We start from the raw sequence: 18,380 nt of genomic DNA, 5'->3' as shown, positions 1-18,380 counted from the left end.
GCTACAACCGGCCTTGTTATATAAGTAGAAATTATTTCCCATTATTTCTTAAAATGTATCCAAGAATAATGGAAACAACACCGATACTCTTCTTTCAACTCAGTTTTTAGTGCAGCAAATCATGCATCGCACAGAATATTCAATTTGTTTTAATAGTTGGCAGTTTTAGGGCTTTATGTTGAAATCATTTTCTAAAAGCGTGGTAAAAGGTAGCGACACGATACAGCGCTTCTTCCTTCCTTCTCAACGCTAGACATACTTGTACCTCGTACTATGATAAGTTGAAAAGTTTCAGCCCTATCTGCAAAATTCATAATCCAAAACTGTCCAAATCATAAAATATTGATCATAAATTTATTTTGTGCAACTTGTAAAACTTCAACATGGCTTTTCAGGGCCACTGTGTTCGAGCTTCAGTGCTTTACACATCCTGAAAAAGAAATCCAAGAGGTTCACTCTAAAACACAAATCTGCTGCTGTAAGGAATCTTCGTAAGATCGAACTGAGGCAGTTCCAGCTGGTGGGCTATCTTCAGTATCTCCAGCATTCGATCGCTTTTTGTTTTACAAACAAGACACAGCAGCTGTCACTTTTCCTCTTGCAATTTCTAGTCAAGACTTCGACCAGTTCTTTGCCATAATGTTGATGTTGTGGCTTCCAATTTGCTGTCGGTTATATCGTGGTTGTTTCACAGCACATGAGGATCATTCATAGAATCGCAACGGTATCGGAACTATAACTAGCTCATACTTTTTCTTCAGAATACTCTCGAGCGTAAGAATAAAACTTATTTACGGTTGAGATGTAGTTTCAATAACAGAACAAATAATTACTGAATTTAGACGGCAAACGAAACGGTAAAGAACGCGTGGCTATCCCACTTCTGATCTTAAAGGACAGATCAGAAGGGGTAGACAAACATTAAAAAACACATAATTCAAAGACATACAACCGTGCAAGTTTTATTGCTTACAAACATTACTTTTATAAATGATTTAACGATATCAAAACGAAGTTATTAAAAATACAGCATTGAAGATAATTTGGAAATCATGTCAATTCTGAAGGTCTGTCATCGCAGTCGACGTCTTAACTTCTTCTTCTTGCCAGCCTGCTCGGTGCAGGATGGGCGCAAGGAGGATTGACATCTAAAAATATATTTTCAGCATGCGCAATCTTGTTTATTTACATCTATGAGAAGAGATTGCTCCTCTATGGTTTCTGTTGTAAGTGTGAAAGGGACGAAAATATCAAATTATTGCCATCATAATCGAACACCTATGAATCAATATTTCGTTTTCACGCCTGGGCCCCGATTCTCCTAAGTTAATAATGTCAAAATCGAATAGAAATCGAATCGCAATATGATCGTAATAGCAGTTTTAACCATATCGGGCATTCTGCTACTAATAAAAGACCAATCGTATTCGACTGACATTTGATTGGTGTGCGATTGGTCTGCTATTTTGATGATTTTGGTCTATACGGTATTTTGCTGTGTAATCATTTTGCAATCGTAAATCATTTGCAGACAAAATGATTCATTATTGAATGACAGAAAAGGATAAAAACGTTTATTTCAAAGAAAAAATAGCGGAATGCCACATACGCTTCAATAGTAATCGAGTCGGGATTGGATCTCAGTCGAATCGACTCGAACGTCAATCGAAGGTCGCTTAAGTAAAATTAGGAGAATCGGGCCCCTGTTGTCATGAAGGTTGGGCAGAACCGCGTACCTACCCATTTTTAATTATATTCTACTAGCTGTTGCCCGCGACTTCGTACGCGGATCCTGTCCCTTATGCCAGCGACTACGGGGTCAGCAAAATCAAAGATCTGAATAGTCTGATATTGAATTTTAAGGGACCAAAGAGAAACGTTCTATATATTTAATTTTTGTACTTTAACAGCAAAAGCACAGCAGACTAAACAAAACGCTGAGAACTGAACCGCAATAGACGTGACCATAGGGATAAAAGTAGTGATTCTAATTAGTCCGCATTTGTGTGTGGCAAAAATATTACACAAGTATTATTACGTAAAAAAACATTAAATAGATGACAAAGTCGTGGTGACTTAGTGGAAGTCGTGGTGGTTTAGTGGGTAGAGAACCAATCTTCAAGTATGAGCGTGCGTCTTTGATTCCAGGTCTGGCAAGTGCCTGCCAATGCAACTTTTCTAAGTTCATATGTACTTTCTACGTATATTTTGGATACCAATGACCGTCATTTGGAGGGGATGTTAAACTGTAGGTTCCGGCTGTCATTGAACATTCTTGGCAGTCGTTATGGGTAGTCAGAAGCCAGTACGTCTTACCAAGGGGTGTTGGGTTGAACGGGTAACCGGGTCGTGGAGGTCAGATAGGCAGTCGCTCCTTGTAAAACACTGGTACTCAGTTGCATCGTGACTGGAAGTCGACCCTAACATAATTGGGACAAAGGCTCTTGAGATAATAACGACAATAATAATGAGATATAGGTACCGCAGGACATCTGAGGCTGGGAGACGGGGAGTAGCGACCCCACGGGGCTATATATACTGAGTTCTCCAGGGAGAGTATACTGTCCCCCATCTCCGGCCGGTCGGAGTGAATCATGACGGGGGTAGGTCTCACGCCTCTGGCTTGGCTTGGCCGTCCAGAGTGGAGTCGCTAGAGCAGGATTAGTAGCCCTACTCGGAGGGTAGGTGCCTCATGGTAAGCACAGGGAGCGCGAGCAAAGTCCACCGAGGTATCCTCACCCTTCAGCCGCTCATGTCCCTGTTGCCCTCTTGTTGCTATTCAGTGACTGGTTCCCGGGGGCCCAGTAAGTGAGGTGGCGAGTCTCCACCTGCCATTTTTAGATGTACCTAATAGGTACATTGTCATCCACTAACATCCCATCACAATAGCCCAAGTAGTTTTCCTCCATAGTTAGCAATATTTTAGCACAAAACCGGGGATTGTCTTTTTTTAACGACGTCTACCGGGGATTGTCCTTGGGTTCATTTCTATAGTGTATAAAGGGATAATCGTCGGTTTTGTGTCACCATTTCATTAAAGTTGTCTCAAAAGGGCTTCAGCGAGTTGGCTTCGGCCCCACGTTTGCCTCCCAAAAATTCGGAACTCTATAGTCCCGAGGTCTGGAAGAGACATACAATATAATAATGAGATATAACGCAACAAAGTCGGAGAGTGGGGGCTCGTGACGCCACGTCTAGGTATGTAAAATTTGTACTAAACAGTGAATTCAAGCGTTGTTGTATCTTCGTTATTATTTGTTTGTGAGAGAGAGAAAAGAAAAATACGTGTCTAAAAGACGGACTAATTACTTTTTTGATTCACCATACCTATTTCATAACATTCATTTCTATACATTTCAAGTGTAGTATTGCTCCTGAAGTTCCACATCAGGTGTTCCAGATTTTCCGTCAATAGAGAGTGCATCAGATTGAACCACTTTTGCTAAAACGTCATATCTTCATATGCTATAGTCTAGCTGTGCTCCTGGAGTTCCACATCAGGTGTAGGTGTGGTTCAATTTTTATAAGTCAACAGAGAGTTCTTATCAGATTGAACAACTTTTGCTAAAACGTCATACCTCTATATGCTATAGTCTAGCTGGGCCCTGAGTTCCACATCAGGTGTTTTAGATCTTCAATTTGTGTAAGTCAATAGAAAGTGCTTATCAAATTGAACAACTTTTGCTAAAACGTCATACCTGTATATGGTATAGAGAAGCTGGGCTCTTGGGGTTCCACATCAGGTGTTCCAGATCTTAAAATTTATTATCTCAACTGAAAATGCTCATCACATGAAACAATTTTTGCCATGGCACCATTTTTGTATCTCTTATAGTTTTGTTGGTCTGTTGGAGTTCTGCATCAGGTCTTCAAGTTTCGAAGATAAATTATAGCCTATATGTTGACCAGGCTTAATACTGATACAACAAAGAAAAAATCATTGAAATCTGTTCAGTAGTTCGGAAGATTAGCGTGTACAAATCTAAGAAGATGTATACAAACTTTCATCCCCTATTTTATCCCCTTAGGGATGGAATTTATCAAAATCCTTTCTTAAGGGTTGCCTACGCCATAGTAGCTTTATGCATGCAAAGTCTCAGTCCGATCGGTTTAAAATTGACAAAGTTTCATACAAACATTCATCCCCTATTTTATCCCTTTGGGGGTAGAATTGATCAAAATCCTTTCTTAGCGGATGCCTACGTCATAACATCTACCTGCATGCCAAATTTCAGCCCGATCCGTCCAGTGGTTTCAGCTGTGCGTTGATAGATCACTATGTCAGTCAGTCAGTCAGTCACCTTTGAGTTTTATATATTTAGATTTGCTGATGTTGAAGTCTTATGATTTCATGTTGAGACAGCTGAAATCATTGTTTAACCGACTTCAAAAAAAGGAGGTTCTGAGCTGGTCCAGCATGTATCTGCACCGTACGCAATTATATCTCATTTGGTTGAACCGATTTTGATGCGGTTTGCAGTATAGTATTTGGCATACTTAGGTTTTAGCATTATTATTGCTTTATTATGAAAGATGATTTACCCACAAGGTATTTCATTCACAAGTCAGGAATATGGACCCACAAAAATTTGGTAAATGCAGAGAAGTCAAGTTGTGTGAGTCGCATATTTTAGCTTCTAACAGTTGTTATGCGTTATTCATGTAAATATTTTTTCTATTTCCAAGAACACTAATTGCATTGCAGAAGAGTGCTTATTTACGACCACGTATTGCATTCGTGATGAGAAACTGATGCAAATAAGCATTAGTTTTATAATTGGACGTATAAATCATAATTAACCGACTCGCTGGTCTAGCGGCCGCTAGCGCTACTACTGTGCACGAGGTCTCGGGATCGTTTCCCGGATTGGGCCGAAATGAAACTGCTTTGCGTGTTCGAGAAATTTCCACAAAGATGTCCTGAACCTGAAAGTTGGTGATTGATAGAGGTCGGGCCTGCGCCTGATCTCTATTCGGTCGTGTCGGTCGGAGTCTTCCCATCGGGCTTCGAGAGCGATGGAAAAGTGAGTGCACTTGTGTCTGCGCAAATGCTGGTGCACTATATGTCTTGCGCAGCTGGCTGATTTTATATGAGGGCAGCAGTCGTGGTCGAAATCAGCCTTGGACGCCATTAAATCATAATTACAAAGAAATGATTCAACGTTTATTCCATAAAAAAACATCATAAAATTAAGAGAAAAAGAAACATTACTTCAAAAAATCTGGATTTCATTTACACAACAAGACATCTAAGGCACTTTGTACTTTAGAAATTGGAGTCGAATATACTATGAGAATTGAAATCGTCTCCAGTAAGGCCATCTAGTTCCTCCAGGGTGGGTTTTCTACTGTTATCATTTTCTTTGGACATTTCGGTAATGGTGGAGAGATCTGGTATGGCACAGGTAATTGGGAATAGCTGTTTAAGGTTAGAGCCATATCCGCTGGTTGATCCTGAGAGCATGGTGGATCCTTTCCCCAGTATGTTAGTGTTGGTATCATCTTCGCTCAGCAGGTACCATTTCGATGGGGGGACGGCAGGCTGTGGGGCGTCGTCTGACAAGTCTTCAGTCATCAGACTGTTGGCTGAAATTTCCGTGCCAAGGGGACTGTGGTAGACAGTATCACTTGTATTGTCTATGTTGTCTGAATTGTTTCCTGTAAATAATAAAATTGACATGCTGCAGTCACAAATTGCTAATTATCTGTCATAATAATTTCAGAAAAGAAAAAATTAAAGTGCAATTGGGAAATAAAGGGTGATTTTTTTGCTGGTATCTTTTTGGGAACACTGTTTTTGGCAGATCACGCGTGAATCGTGTCTTGTGTTATTGTCGAACTTGTTCAGTATGGTCTATAATTTAACCATGAATCGACTTACGAACGAACAACGCTTGCAAATTATTGAATTTTACTATCAAAGACGACAATGGCCGAAACGTTACTGTGAATGGCGAGCGCTACCGTGTGATGATTGGCGATTTTTTTTGCCCAAAATGGAAGAATTGGACATGCCTGACATGTGGTTTCAACAAGACGGTGCCACATGCCACACGGCACGCGAAACAATGGCCTAATTGAGAGCAGCCTTCGGTGAACAGTTTTATCTCACGTTTTGGGCCCGTCAGTTGGCCGCCTAGATCGTGTGATCCAACGCCTTTGGACTATTTCTTGTGGAGCCAGAAACGATTGACGCACTGGGAGCCAATATTGAAGCATTTATTCGTAATATACCGGCTGATATGTTGGAGAGTGTGCCGAAATTGGACCTTGCGAATGGGCCATCTAAACCGCAGCCGCGGTCAGCATTTGCATGAAATCATCTTCAAACATTAAATTATATTGATCGTTCTATCGATTCCAATAAAGATTTCATCAAATTTTTCAATTTTTTTGTTTTTTTTTTTAATCAAATCCTATACCTCTTAAAAAATCACCCGTTAGTTTCTTAAAGCCATTCCTATCAAGTTGTTAGCCTATATGGAGGACTGGACAAAGTTCTCAGCTGTGATTAGGCATAGCACCCTAAGCAAAGGTCCCTGTAATTGAGCTAGATTGATGGGTATAGTATTGGTACTTACTATTATAAAAGCTGACATCTTGAGCATTGTTGCAAAACAAATCGGGCGTCGAACTACGATCGTTGTTGCCAGACCGGCTGGCCGATCGATTGTCGCCAGACTGCATTGAATCGCCCAATGAAATCACTGACTTTGAGTTTTCCACGAACTCTACGCTGTCACCCACACATTCATTCGCATTGAGACAGGTCTCAGAATGATTGTGTATCAGATCAATACTTTCGTTAGCAGGCAGAAATAACTCCGACTCCGTTTCATTTATGCCACTGTCAGTGAACACTGAAATATTACTTGTATTCTTAGCAGATTTAGCACGACGTTTCTCTTGAGCAATTTTATTTTTAGGTCTCTGTATTTTGACTCTGATGATATCTTTCTTCTTCCTGCCTTTAGGTTTATCATCCGAAATAGTCATTTTGGAGATATTTAATTCTTCAGAGACTATATTTTTATCGAAATAGGATTGAAGTAGAGCTGGGCAAGACTTTCTACCGCTGTGAGAACATGACTCCACATGTTCTTCTTCAACTACAGTAGCCACTTTTGGTGCAGCAGATTTCTTTGTACCTTTCTTTTTTTGAGGAGTGGAACATCGTTTTCTAGTCCTGGCTTTTTTTTGACCTTCAGAAGTGTTAGTGACATCGACTTCCATCATATCATCTTTTTTTGTCATGCTTTGGGATCTAGTCATCTTTTTAGAACTATCTATCAGCAAATTATGTAGGTTTTTATTCAAGGTGTCTGAAGGGGTTTGTTCATTTATATTGACAGTGTCTATTTTCTTAATCAAAGATTCAGTTACAATGCTCATTGGCTCAGGTGAAACTTCCAGCATTGTGAGGCAACTTTCAAATTCACACTCCTGTTGCATTAGTGGTACTGAAATATTTACGTCGGACATCATATACTCGCCGCACACCGTAGGTTCTTGCACATCATTATTTTGCATTTCATTTATAGTAGGATAGTCTTCCACATTGTTTAGCGTCTCTTTTGACACAGAAATATTTTCTACGACTGACAATTCTGGAGACATTGGTAGAGATACATTGCTTGAACTGCCAACATCACTGGTCATTTGACCGGTGGGGCTCGTGAAATTACTTGCGCGAGTTGATGTTTCTTTATTATCTTTTGCTATCGACTCCAAATGTTTGAGAAAGTAAGTTTGGTTGTCAATCGGAGATATTTCATCAATAGATTCCAATCGGTTCCTGGAATGTTTCGCTTGAGGCATGAGTAGCTGGTAAGACTCTGACCTGTAAGGATCTGAGGCAGCACTGGAGTTTTCTCGAGCAACTGTCTGCACAGGCCTATCAACAGATGAATTACTGGAATCTTCATATGAGTTGCGGTAAGCATACGGGTGCGACTTCCTGCGGGTACTGCGGCGTAGTGATTTCCTTGTCTTTATAACAAAGCTGGAGGCATCCATCATCTTTTTCCTTTTATTTTCTTTATTAATAGGACTTGGATCAGAGTCTTGGTAACCTTGTGTGCTGTCTAAGGAGTTTAGCGAGAAATTATCAGGCGACGAAGACATCTTCGAAACATTCTCCGCACTGTTAGGAAGAGAAGCAAGAAATGCATTAAAGAAGCAAACAAAGAAAACATAAAAAAGCTCATATGCAGGAAATCAAGTGTAAACTGTGCAACAGCAACATGCAGGTGTATGATAAGGTCATCATAATCTAATGGAAGCAGGTTTACACACAAATATTATGAATAAATGCACTCACCGACAAATCGTAACTTTATAAATTAAATTAATAAAAAAAATAAGAACTAAAACTTCTTACAGAAAATTAAATAATACACAATTTACCATTTAAAAGTTTATTGATCTGAAGTTCCACCTGCTCCCATTCGTCGTTACATACTTGATTTTGTATAAAATACATAGTCTAGGTCCTTTACGTGTTTTTTTATTATTTACAGATCATGCATAATTATTATGAAATACCAATATAATCAGTAGATTATAATCATAGTCACAAATTGTTTGTCAAAAGAGACTTAATGTAAAATGTATGATTAATTGCATGGGATATGATTTGTTTTACAACTCAATATGAGTACAATTCTTGTACTTTTAAAATGTCTTATAATCTACACATAATTCACACAACTCATTCCTGGTTTAAAATGTATGTCCTTGCTACCACAGAGTATTAATATTTCAATTAGATTGTTCTAAGTACATTTAATTTTATGTTATTTACACATTATCAGGCTGCTACTGACCTCATTTCTACAATAATAAAATTTTAGAAGCGACAATTAAAATTCAGAAGATTTATACTGTAATATTGAAGAAGACAGATAAAAAAGATAATTTATTTGATAATAGTAGAAAATATATAAAACACATTATTTGGCAATAAGACACGTAGTATATAGCGAAATGTATATTGATAAAATCACCTATTTTTGTAGTAGCAAGTAATGTAAATAAAATCTTTAGATTCTAGATCCCATGGCATTCATAGATATTGTGTATAAATAAATTATGTGGAATTAAAACTAATACATAGTGTAATAAAATTCTAGGCCATTGACTTGCGTTATCCCATACAAATATGTATATTACAATAATTTTGCAGAGTCTACTAATATGCCCCTTTTGATGATTGTTTAAAAGTTAAAATTTTTAATCAACCTAATTTGATAAAAGAAAAGAATCTGAATCTTGATTTCAGCATGCATTATTTATATGTATATCCTGTCTGTGGCTTATGCATTCATTATCCCATAAAAATGACTAGATATACCACAGACAAACATATCCAGAAACAATTTAATTAAAAAGCAAACTTCAAAAGAGACATATTAGTAAATTCTAAGTCTAATTAAAATATTTTTATAACTAAACTGTTTACCTTCTCCGAGGTTTTTGATTTGTCTTTTTGTTGGCGGTTTTGAGCGAGAGTCTACTGTTTTTTGGCGGCAACATGTATCTTATTTCTTCTTCATCATTTGTTATGTCTAAGTTCTGTCTTGAACGACGTGTCTGAATAGATTTTGAGTCGCTTGTGTTTAATGTTTCTGTTAAGAGAAAGTAGGTGTTTTATCTCACGAAAGATTATAGTCAGCCATACTAGTATGTGCACTTTAAGCTTATAAAGCTGAAGAGTTTGTTTGTTTGCTTGAACACCCTTATCTCACAGGTCCAATTTGAAAAATTCTTTCAGTGTTAGATAGCACATTTATCGAGGAAGGCTATAAGCTACTTTGTATCCGGGTTCGTGCAGTAGTTCCCACGGGATGGCGGTGAAACCGCTGGCAGAAGTTAGTTTAAAAGATTCTTTCTAGTTGAGTTCAAGTTACTTTTAATTTATGTTCATAGTGAGATCAATAGTGCTGTGTATGTTCAGACACCCAAATATTATGTACTATCATGTCTAAATTCTAACTTACCATTCAAAACTTTCCTTGGCGTTCGCACCTGCCTTTTAGAAACATTATCCTCACTGTCTATGGACTTCACTTCCTCTTTGGCTTTCTGTCTGCGTGTGCGCAAGTTCTCCTCGGAATCATTTATCTTGACTCCATTTGTTAATTTCTGTTGCTTCACGGGACTTGGCAGCGTTGATGATGACTTGCGTGGCCGGCCTATTTTCCTAGAGAATGAAATAGTATAAATAACCCTTATTTCGACTTTGTCCGTACTACCGGACAAGTACTTTATAAAAATCCACCACCCCGTCTATTTCTATTTTTGCAACAAAAAAACTACTAAGCTATTGGGAGGTCGTTAAAATTTTAAAAGAAAAATAAATTATGCTTGAGACAATTATGGGTTTGACAATTAGCGAAAAAATGTCGGCGAAACCGCGCACTAAGAGAGTCTTTCAGGTAATTTATTAAAAAATATTTTTTTTTGCTTATGTTGCGTAGATTTTTTATTTGTGTTTTGTGAATTTAGTGTTCTAACGTTCAAATAATACGATTTCATAGCTTTTGCCTACGTTATTCATAATAATTATCGAGTTTTTTACTTGTCCGCCACACCGGACCTCGTCGAAACACCTGTATTTATAGCTTGTCCGTCACGGCGGACCTAGTCGAAATAAATATGGTATGACCAGCAGGAAACCAGCAACGGTTTATTTCGATAATTTTTTTACATCTCTTGAACTTGATTACCTGTTGCGTGAAAATTATGGTATTTTTTCTGTAGGCACCATTAGAAGCAACCGCCTCAGAGGAGCCGAAGAAAAATTGAGTAGCCAAAAGGCACTGAAAAAGAAACCAAGGGGATCTTTCTTGGAAAGTTGTCGGTTGTGAGGTGGCATGACAACAAAGCTGCACTACTCTTATCAGTTTCTATACTGACGCTGAACCAGTTAGCAGGATTAAAAGATATTGCAAGAATGCCAAGAGGAAAGTCGATGTTGATTATCCCAATATTGTGAAAGAGTATAACAAGAATATGGGCGTTGTAGACTTGGCCGACATGTTGATCGCCTTGTATAGAACTCCATTCAGGAGTAAGCGCTGGTACATGGCGATGTTCGCACAAATTATTGATATTTGCGTCGATAATGCGTGGCGATAATCCTGTATCGCAAACATGCAAACCCTGCCACTAAATGCATGCGGCTGTAAGATTTCCGCTGTACTTTTATAACAAATAAAGGCTTTTTACTATTATATTCTTTCACTTTATATACTATGCAACTTCATTCACGTATTCGATTAAGTCCGCTAGGACGGACAAGTCCTTTTAACACTTTTTTTATTAAGTTTCGATAATGTCCGGTGTGGCGGACATCGCTTTTCTCCATAAGGGTGGGGGGTAGAATTTTTTTTTAGTTTTTTGGAGGTTCAGAAAAACCATGGAAACTATGTTATACAATGAAATTGTAATAAGTTCACTATCGCCTTCTCTGTCGAAATAAGGGATAACTATGTGTATATTGAGTATGTTTGTTACTCCAGTTTAATTTTGCTTTTATTTTTTGTCTCCATTTAAATTAATATTTTAAAAGTTAATTATTAAACTAAAAGGTCAAAGTTACCTTTTCGTGACATTGGGTTCAACTCCATTCGGTACATTCTCTTCCTCTCTGTCAAGAGCCTCAATCTCCTTGAATATCTCTTTTTCTATTTCATCCACTTTTTCGTGTACTTCTGTAAAAGCAACAATTAAATTGAATTACTACTAAATATAAAGCAGCTTACCTTGAAATACTTAAATGTTACTTAACTTCAAGACTAACTTAAAAATAGCTGGGTGGCATTTCAGTATGAGTCCTTTAGCTTTCCATCGATAATAATACTATTAAGAAGAATCAGTTTTTGTTTACCCCAAGGGCTCCAAAACTACCAAACCGATTTGAACAATTATTTCACTATTGGGAAGCTAGACTATCCTTTAGTAACAGGCTATATTTTGTCCGGATTCAGCCAGGGTTCCCCCAGGACGCTGGAGAAACCATGGGAAACAGCTACATTTTATATGCAACATACCTGGATCTACAGGAGTGATAATAATAGGAGTGGACACACCACTGCTGGGTTCCTTAGCAGGTTGCATCGCAATGTCCTTGGACTTCTCACTGACGGGTGGTTCAGCTTCCTTGTGGAATATCTGTACCACTTGCTCTAGCACTGGGTGGATCTGAGGCCAGTGACCTTCTAGGTGCACTTCCTGAAAAACGATAATAAGAAGCATTTTGAAAAAAAAAAACACATGTTGTTGTTAATTACGATCTTGAGATCAACTTGATGTAGGCAAAGCAAAGATAATTTGCGATTTTCACAAAAATATAGCTCCCAAAAAGTTTCTGAAAAGTTTAAATAAACATTTCAGAAAGAAATCGATTATAAACTTTGCCACTCTTCTAATCGATTTTGGAAATGGGTAGGGAGTCAAATTAAAGTAAAAGGTTAATGAAAAATGACAGAGAGTGAAGATTGTTGAACAAAAAATATACCTCATTGTTTCGTGTGAATTTAATTTTGATCTTTTCTGGGGGATTAAATGTTTTTTCTTCTTTCTTTTCCTCAGGCGCTGGTATGCATATTTCCTTTCCTGGAACAGCATTGGGTTAATATTGATGAATTTTATATCAAGAATGAATAAGATAAAACTAAATGAAAAGCTTCTACAATCATAATACATATATATATCCAAAAGTTTTAAATTTATTTAAATTGTCTATGTCAATAAAGCTTTTTTAAATACTTACCAAGACCATTTGATGCAGGCTCTCTACTCTGCTCATGACTAATTGATGCATTTCTAAAACAATTTAAAAGTTAATATTTCGTAGTTGGATACCAGATCATTCTAAACTAATATTTATAATGAGAATTTTTCATTCAAACTTGTAAAAAAATCCTCCCATAAAAGCTCCAAAATAATTGACCGATTTGAAAAATTCTGTCATACTATCCGTATAGCTATCCACCAGTGACAGAATTTTATAATAAGTAATGGTAAAAAACTCACTAGCTCAACAATATTTTTACTCATACCTTAGTGGATTCGCCTGCAAAATGGGCGACTTATCCCTCGTTTGCGGTTCATTTGCCTGTACTAATAACCTGAAGCAATTGCAAAAAATAATAACATTATGTAGAAAAAAACTTATTCCTAGAGACATATAAACTTTTTTATACCAACCTCTTTAGTTCTGCAGCTTTTTTCTTCTCTTCTACGTATTTTTGTTTCCAGAAGGACTCGCCTTCTTCTGAATCGCCTAAAGACATTAAAAACACAACATTAGTTATCCATTATTATTTAAAGAAACTACTTAAATAATTCAAGTAAATAATACTTACTCTCAGGCAAATAAGTGATATAATTCTTCACAATCTTGCCATCCTTTACAAGTGGGTATATTTTCTTTCCATACATAACAAAGAGGCCACCTTCTTCTTCAAGGGACAATATTTTGCCAGCTTTAGGCTTCCTGAGAGCAAAAGATAAATAAAAAATTATGTTTCAATTTAGAAGTCATTTACTGTTGCATCTTCATGATTCAAGTTGCTTAAGCACGTGTCTGAATTTTTTTTGCATATTTAAATCTTAATAATGTAAAACCTTATTTTTTTATTTATTTATTTGCAAGGCACACCAACAACTTATTTACAATTGCTTACGAATATATAAGTTTACTATTGTTAGTCCTGTGTAAATAAGTCAGTTACAGGTGTCCACAACGCTCACAGGGAATAGCGTGGTTGGCTGTAAAAAACTTAAATACTTATTGAAGTCAATAAAATATTATTTTTTTTGTGTCTGTACACAATGCAAATTATAGATATATGATGATGATACACGATTATATGACATTTAAGAAATATCTAGTAAACGTAAGTATGAACACATTATTAGAAAAATAGCAAAACTTACAAGTATTTCCTGGTCTGTCTATGCCTGCGGCCGCGCGGTGGAGATACGAAGGCATCACTTTCACTGTCCGACGTCCATTCACTGGAGTTTGACACGACGGCATTGTGGCTGAAATATTGCATTACTACATTATTTTAATTCCTTCAAACATTGAACAATAACTTATTATATGTACTTTTTATGTGTCTTCTTTTTTTATTAGTTGAACTTTACATCCCAAATTAACCATTTATTGCGCCATTTCTTCTAAGCAAAACTACATCGGTAGTGGTGAAAGGCGGGCGTTTTTGGGGGCTTTCTGTGTCTCATTTAATGTTGACGTTCGAAAGATGTTTTTTTTTTAACAAATGCTGTTTGATATTGAATTATGTCAACGGTTTCAGAGTTATTGAGTAAAGTTATGATTGCAAGAGTAACTTCAACTATCGGCCACAAACGAACTAATATACTGTTGAGAATGTTTTTTTTTTTAAACTTACTTGTTATTGTGCGAAATAGTCCTCCTGCGTCGGCTTATCTGCCTTCTTCGCTTTGAACCAACTCCACCTAGAACACACAACCATGACGCTAACTCATCCCAAATAATAAAACTGTCTAATTAAAAAAAATATATAATTTTTCTAACTATGTACCTATAACCAAATTGGACATCGAAACAACAAGTTAATAATCTCCAAATCATATGAAAATAAACCGTATAGTAATACCATATATAGAACTTGAAAAAAAAAAATTGTTTCACATGCAGTACAAATACCTAAAAACCTGCTCAAATATTTTGTATACATCATCTGCCTAGCCCTTTCCCAACAGCTTATACCCATGCATTAGAACCAGTGTTTTACATGGAGCATCTGCTTATCTGACCTCCATAACCCCAAATGTTTTTCATATATTTTATTATTATGTATTCCATAACTTAATGATATCATGCTAGCACTTTTATTCCGTTAGCCCAAACAGATGTAGCGAAAACCTAGGCAAGCATGTTCAGTTTTTAATTTGCCTGTTCATAAATTAAATAAATGGGTTAGTTATTCTGTAAAGAATATTCCTTTACATGCCCAAATATTGATGATACAGTTCCAAAAATAATGTGTATGTTAGAAATAAAATTATACCATAGATTTTGCATTCAACTGCATAAACTTGCATAAAATTTATACCTGACCACATTGAGCATGCCAAATGTTTATCATTCCAATACAAGCATTAACCTCGATCCCCATACTTAACTTACCACTAGTGAATCCAAACATATTGGATATAGCTTTTTCTCTTTCCATTTTCGCTGCTAGCACGCCTGCCCGTGGTTTTTTCTTATGCGTAGGTAAAATTTCTACAGTATCCGAATCTGAGTTAGATTTTAATGTAACCACTTCATTAGGTTTTGTTACTGCAGTTTCTTGAGTGTCCATTTGTGTTTCTTTCTTATTCTGTTCAGTGTCACTAGATTCTGACATGTTGTACTTAGCCTTGTTAAACTGTTCATCGAATAGGCTGACGTTTTGCAAGCAAGGGTTTATGATTTCTGCTTGCTCATTCCTGCTGTTTCCCTTCTCAAGATCAATCACTTCTACGTTGTTTTCATAACTTGTAGAAGGCTTGTCCAGGTCATTGTTTAGTATTCGTTGTTTTTTAGCTGTTTCTTTTTTTGTTTTGTTCGTTTGTTTCTCATCATTGTCCTTTGGCTGCTCATTTTCCCCATTTTCAACCACATGAGATTCAGTAATTGCTTTCTTGGATTTTGACTTCAGTTTTATATCCAATTTCTTTTTCTTATTTTCAATACTTTTCGTATTGTCTTGAGAACAGGATCGTTTTCTGGTAGCTGGTGGACCTTTAGTCGCATCTGTATTATTTGAAATTTCAACTCCATTTTCTGTTGTTTCTTTATTCTTTGTTGCTTCAGCACTTTTTGAATTTTTATTTTTTAATGCCTCAGGATTATTGGGTAGAGAAGCATCCACTGTACTATTAGAGTTATTTAGGTTTCCAGATTGTGCTTGGGGTTCAGAGTGTGATTTTTCAACAACAGCAACTTCAGTATTTTGAGTATCTTGAGGTTTATCCACAGAATTATCAGTATTTTCGGCAGTGTGGTACTCTGATGCTCCTTGAATTTCATCATCAGCATCTTCAACACGTTCAGTGCCATTTTCTGCCTGCATTGATGAGATTTCTTCATCTGAAACTACAGTTGGCATTTCTTCACTGTCAGCCGCTACAGTTGGAGTTTCTTTGGATTTCTTGGCACTTTCAGCACCATCATCTACCTCCTGAGCCAATTCTTCTTCAACAGCTTCAGAGAGTTCCTCAGCATTTGTAGCCGCTTCAGTTACTGCCTCAGAATTAGATTCTTCATTGTTAGGTTCTGAATGCTGCTCATTTTCTTCTGTATTATCATTTTCTGGTACATTATCAACAATTTGCATTTGGCCTTCTCTGTCTGAATCTTCAGGCTCTGATGCAAAATCGTCTAACACCTCTTGCAGCATAGGGGTCAGAGGTTCAGAATATGTAATGCAATCTCTAAGAGATTTGGATGGAGGTGCCTGTTTAACATCACTCACATCAGTGTCTTGAGCTTCTAACTCCTTCTGTATTTCTTCTGCAGTTTCATAACAGTTTTCAACTATTATGGTCTCAGCAGAAGACCTACTTCGCGTAGGGATCTTTGAAGATTTTATATTCTCACCTGCAGTGGTCTCCCCTTCATTGTTTGCTGGCTCAATAGCTTTCTGAATATTATCTAAAATTAAAAGAAAAACAACTTAACATATGATAGACATTTAGATGTAGAAGTGGGAGAATAAGAAGTTGACCATTAATTTCAACAAATATGTCCTAACTACATTATTATGATGCCCACTTCTCCAAGAAGAGTATGTACTTTGTGCATAATTTTTGTTTTGTGCATCTACTAAATTGTGGTGTTTTTAATGATGACACATCTCTTTTTTGCATTTAACACATTGATCAATTAAGACTCAAAGTTTGTGTTTTATTTGGCTTATAAGCTTGTTTTTTTTACAATTTCCTCATAACAATAAATAGTGTCTATAATCCAGTTTAATACATACCATTGGAACTGGAGTCATCACTAATAGTCTGAATTTCAAGTTTGTTCTTGTTCCGTTCAGCCAGATCACATCTAAAATAATAATTATGGATTTAAATATGATTGACACTATTAATCAAATGCGATATAGTTAGCATAGTTGGATCAAATGGGAAGCCAAAATGATAATAAATATGTAGTTCTGATGCATTTCAGTGAGATGAAGGACAGATGTCAAACTCGCTGATTGCTGATATAGGGAACAGAAATACCTTTTGCAAGCCTTTTGTCCCTAGCAAGAGATAAACGGGCTGTCATCATGATAATTCCAATTGTTCTAGATTATTCTCACCTGGCTCTAAAGCTGCTGATTTGTTCATTTGTTAGCCTGAAGTAAGGGTTATGTATATCTGGTAGAATCCGCTTTAGAAATGTTTCTTTTAAACTCTGCCAAGTCCTTGTGGTAATCTGTAGAACAATATTTATAATGGTTCAGAAAGTACATTACAAAGTAGAATTGTTTAAGTAGACAGCTATGCTGATCCAACAGTTTTTGACAATGTGGTAATTCATCATTTTGATACCTTTGTATTGGCAAAATCCATCCACATCTTTCTTGCTTTGATTTCTCCATATAACTTATTTTCTACTAAATAATCTACTATAGTCTTCATCTCCCCAATAGTATACGGTTTCCTAAAATATAACAGCAAAAGGTTTAGAAAACAGCACATAGAGAAAGTTAGAATGTAGGTATGTACAGTACAAAGACTAGTTGAATTTATATAAAAGTACACAAAGTTATACTTATTTTATACAATCTTAAAGAACCATTAATGATGATTTACACACTTACCCCGACATTTTGCAATGTATTTTATGAGTTATCCGGTTTCAAATGCTGATGTTCGGTGTAAAATGTAGGTATACAAATATTCCATAAACACCCTAGTTTTTGTGTATCAGCTCTCTACCATCATTAATGAAAGTTGTGCTTAGATAAATGTATTTTGAGATAGTACTTATTTCTGGAAGGAATGCACAAGGTACCGTAGACTTTTCTGTAACCTTATTTTAAATTGGATTCGGCAAATTTTATCAATCGGACCGACAACGACACACGACATTTCCTACACCATAAACAAAAATACACAATAGACAATACCACAGCCACAGACAAGACAGAGTACTACAGCAGGCTCATGATTTTTTCGAAACTGGACAAGTTTGAAGATGGCTTATTTATACCCTGTAAAAACCCTGGCCCCAGGTGTGACTTTATTAAGTGCTATTAACTGCAAAGTAAGTAATGAAGCTACCACTTAGGCGTTACAGAAAGTCTTTGTCCAAACAATTCAGTCGTTATACGAATATC

The 18,380-nt window shown here is 36.6% G+C and overlaps 1 protein-coding gene across 2 annotated transcripts; it reads right to left on the bottom strand.

The window, feature by feature from the left end:
- Positions 1–5,151: 5,151 nt before the first annotated feature.
- On the bottom strand, positions 5,152–18,170 carry LOC110371204 (uncharacterized). Of its 2 annotated transcripts, none has more exons than XM_064038064.1 (18): positions 17,862–18,170; positions 17,590–17,701; positions 17,358–17,473; positions 17,028–17,098; positions 15,185–16,696; positions 14,424–14,490; positions 13,945–14,052; positions 13,371–13,501; positions 13,213–13,288; positions 13,065–13,133; positions 12,776–12,828; positions 12,521–12,618; positions 12,054–12,234; positions 11,603–11,714; positions 9,999–10,201; positions 9,461–9,626; positions 6,582–8,143; positions 5,152–5,658 (listed from the first exon to the last, which is right to left on the bottom strand). In XM_064038064.1, exons 1-18 carry the CDS (start codon positions 17,867–17,869, stop codon positions 5,267–5,269), a joined length of 5,037 nt encoding a protein of 1,678 aa, XP_063894134.1. In that variant the 5' UTR covers positions 17,870–18,170; the 3' UTR covers positions 5,152–5,266. The 2 variants fall into 2 exon arrangements, with proteins under 2 accessions (XP_063894134.1, XP_063894135.1); XM_064038065.1 differs by having other exon boundaries at positions 16,643–16,696.
- Positions 18,171–18,380: the final 210 nt, after the last annotated feature.

Source organism: Helicoverpa armigera, chromosome 15 (assembly GCF_030705265.1).
Source record: "Helicoverpa armigera isolate CAAS_96S chromosome 15, ASM3070526v1, whole genome shotgun sequence".
Lineage (NCBI taxonomy): Eukaryota > Metazoa > Arthropoda > Insecta > Lepidoptera > Noctuidae > Helicoverpa > Helicoverpa armigera.
This window is presented reverse-complemented; position numbering and strand designations above follow the sequence as displayed.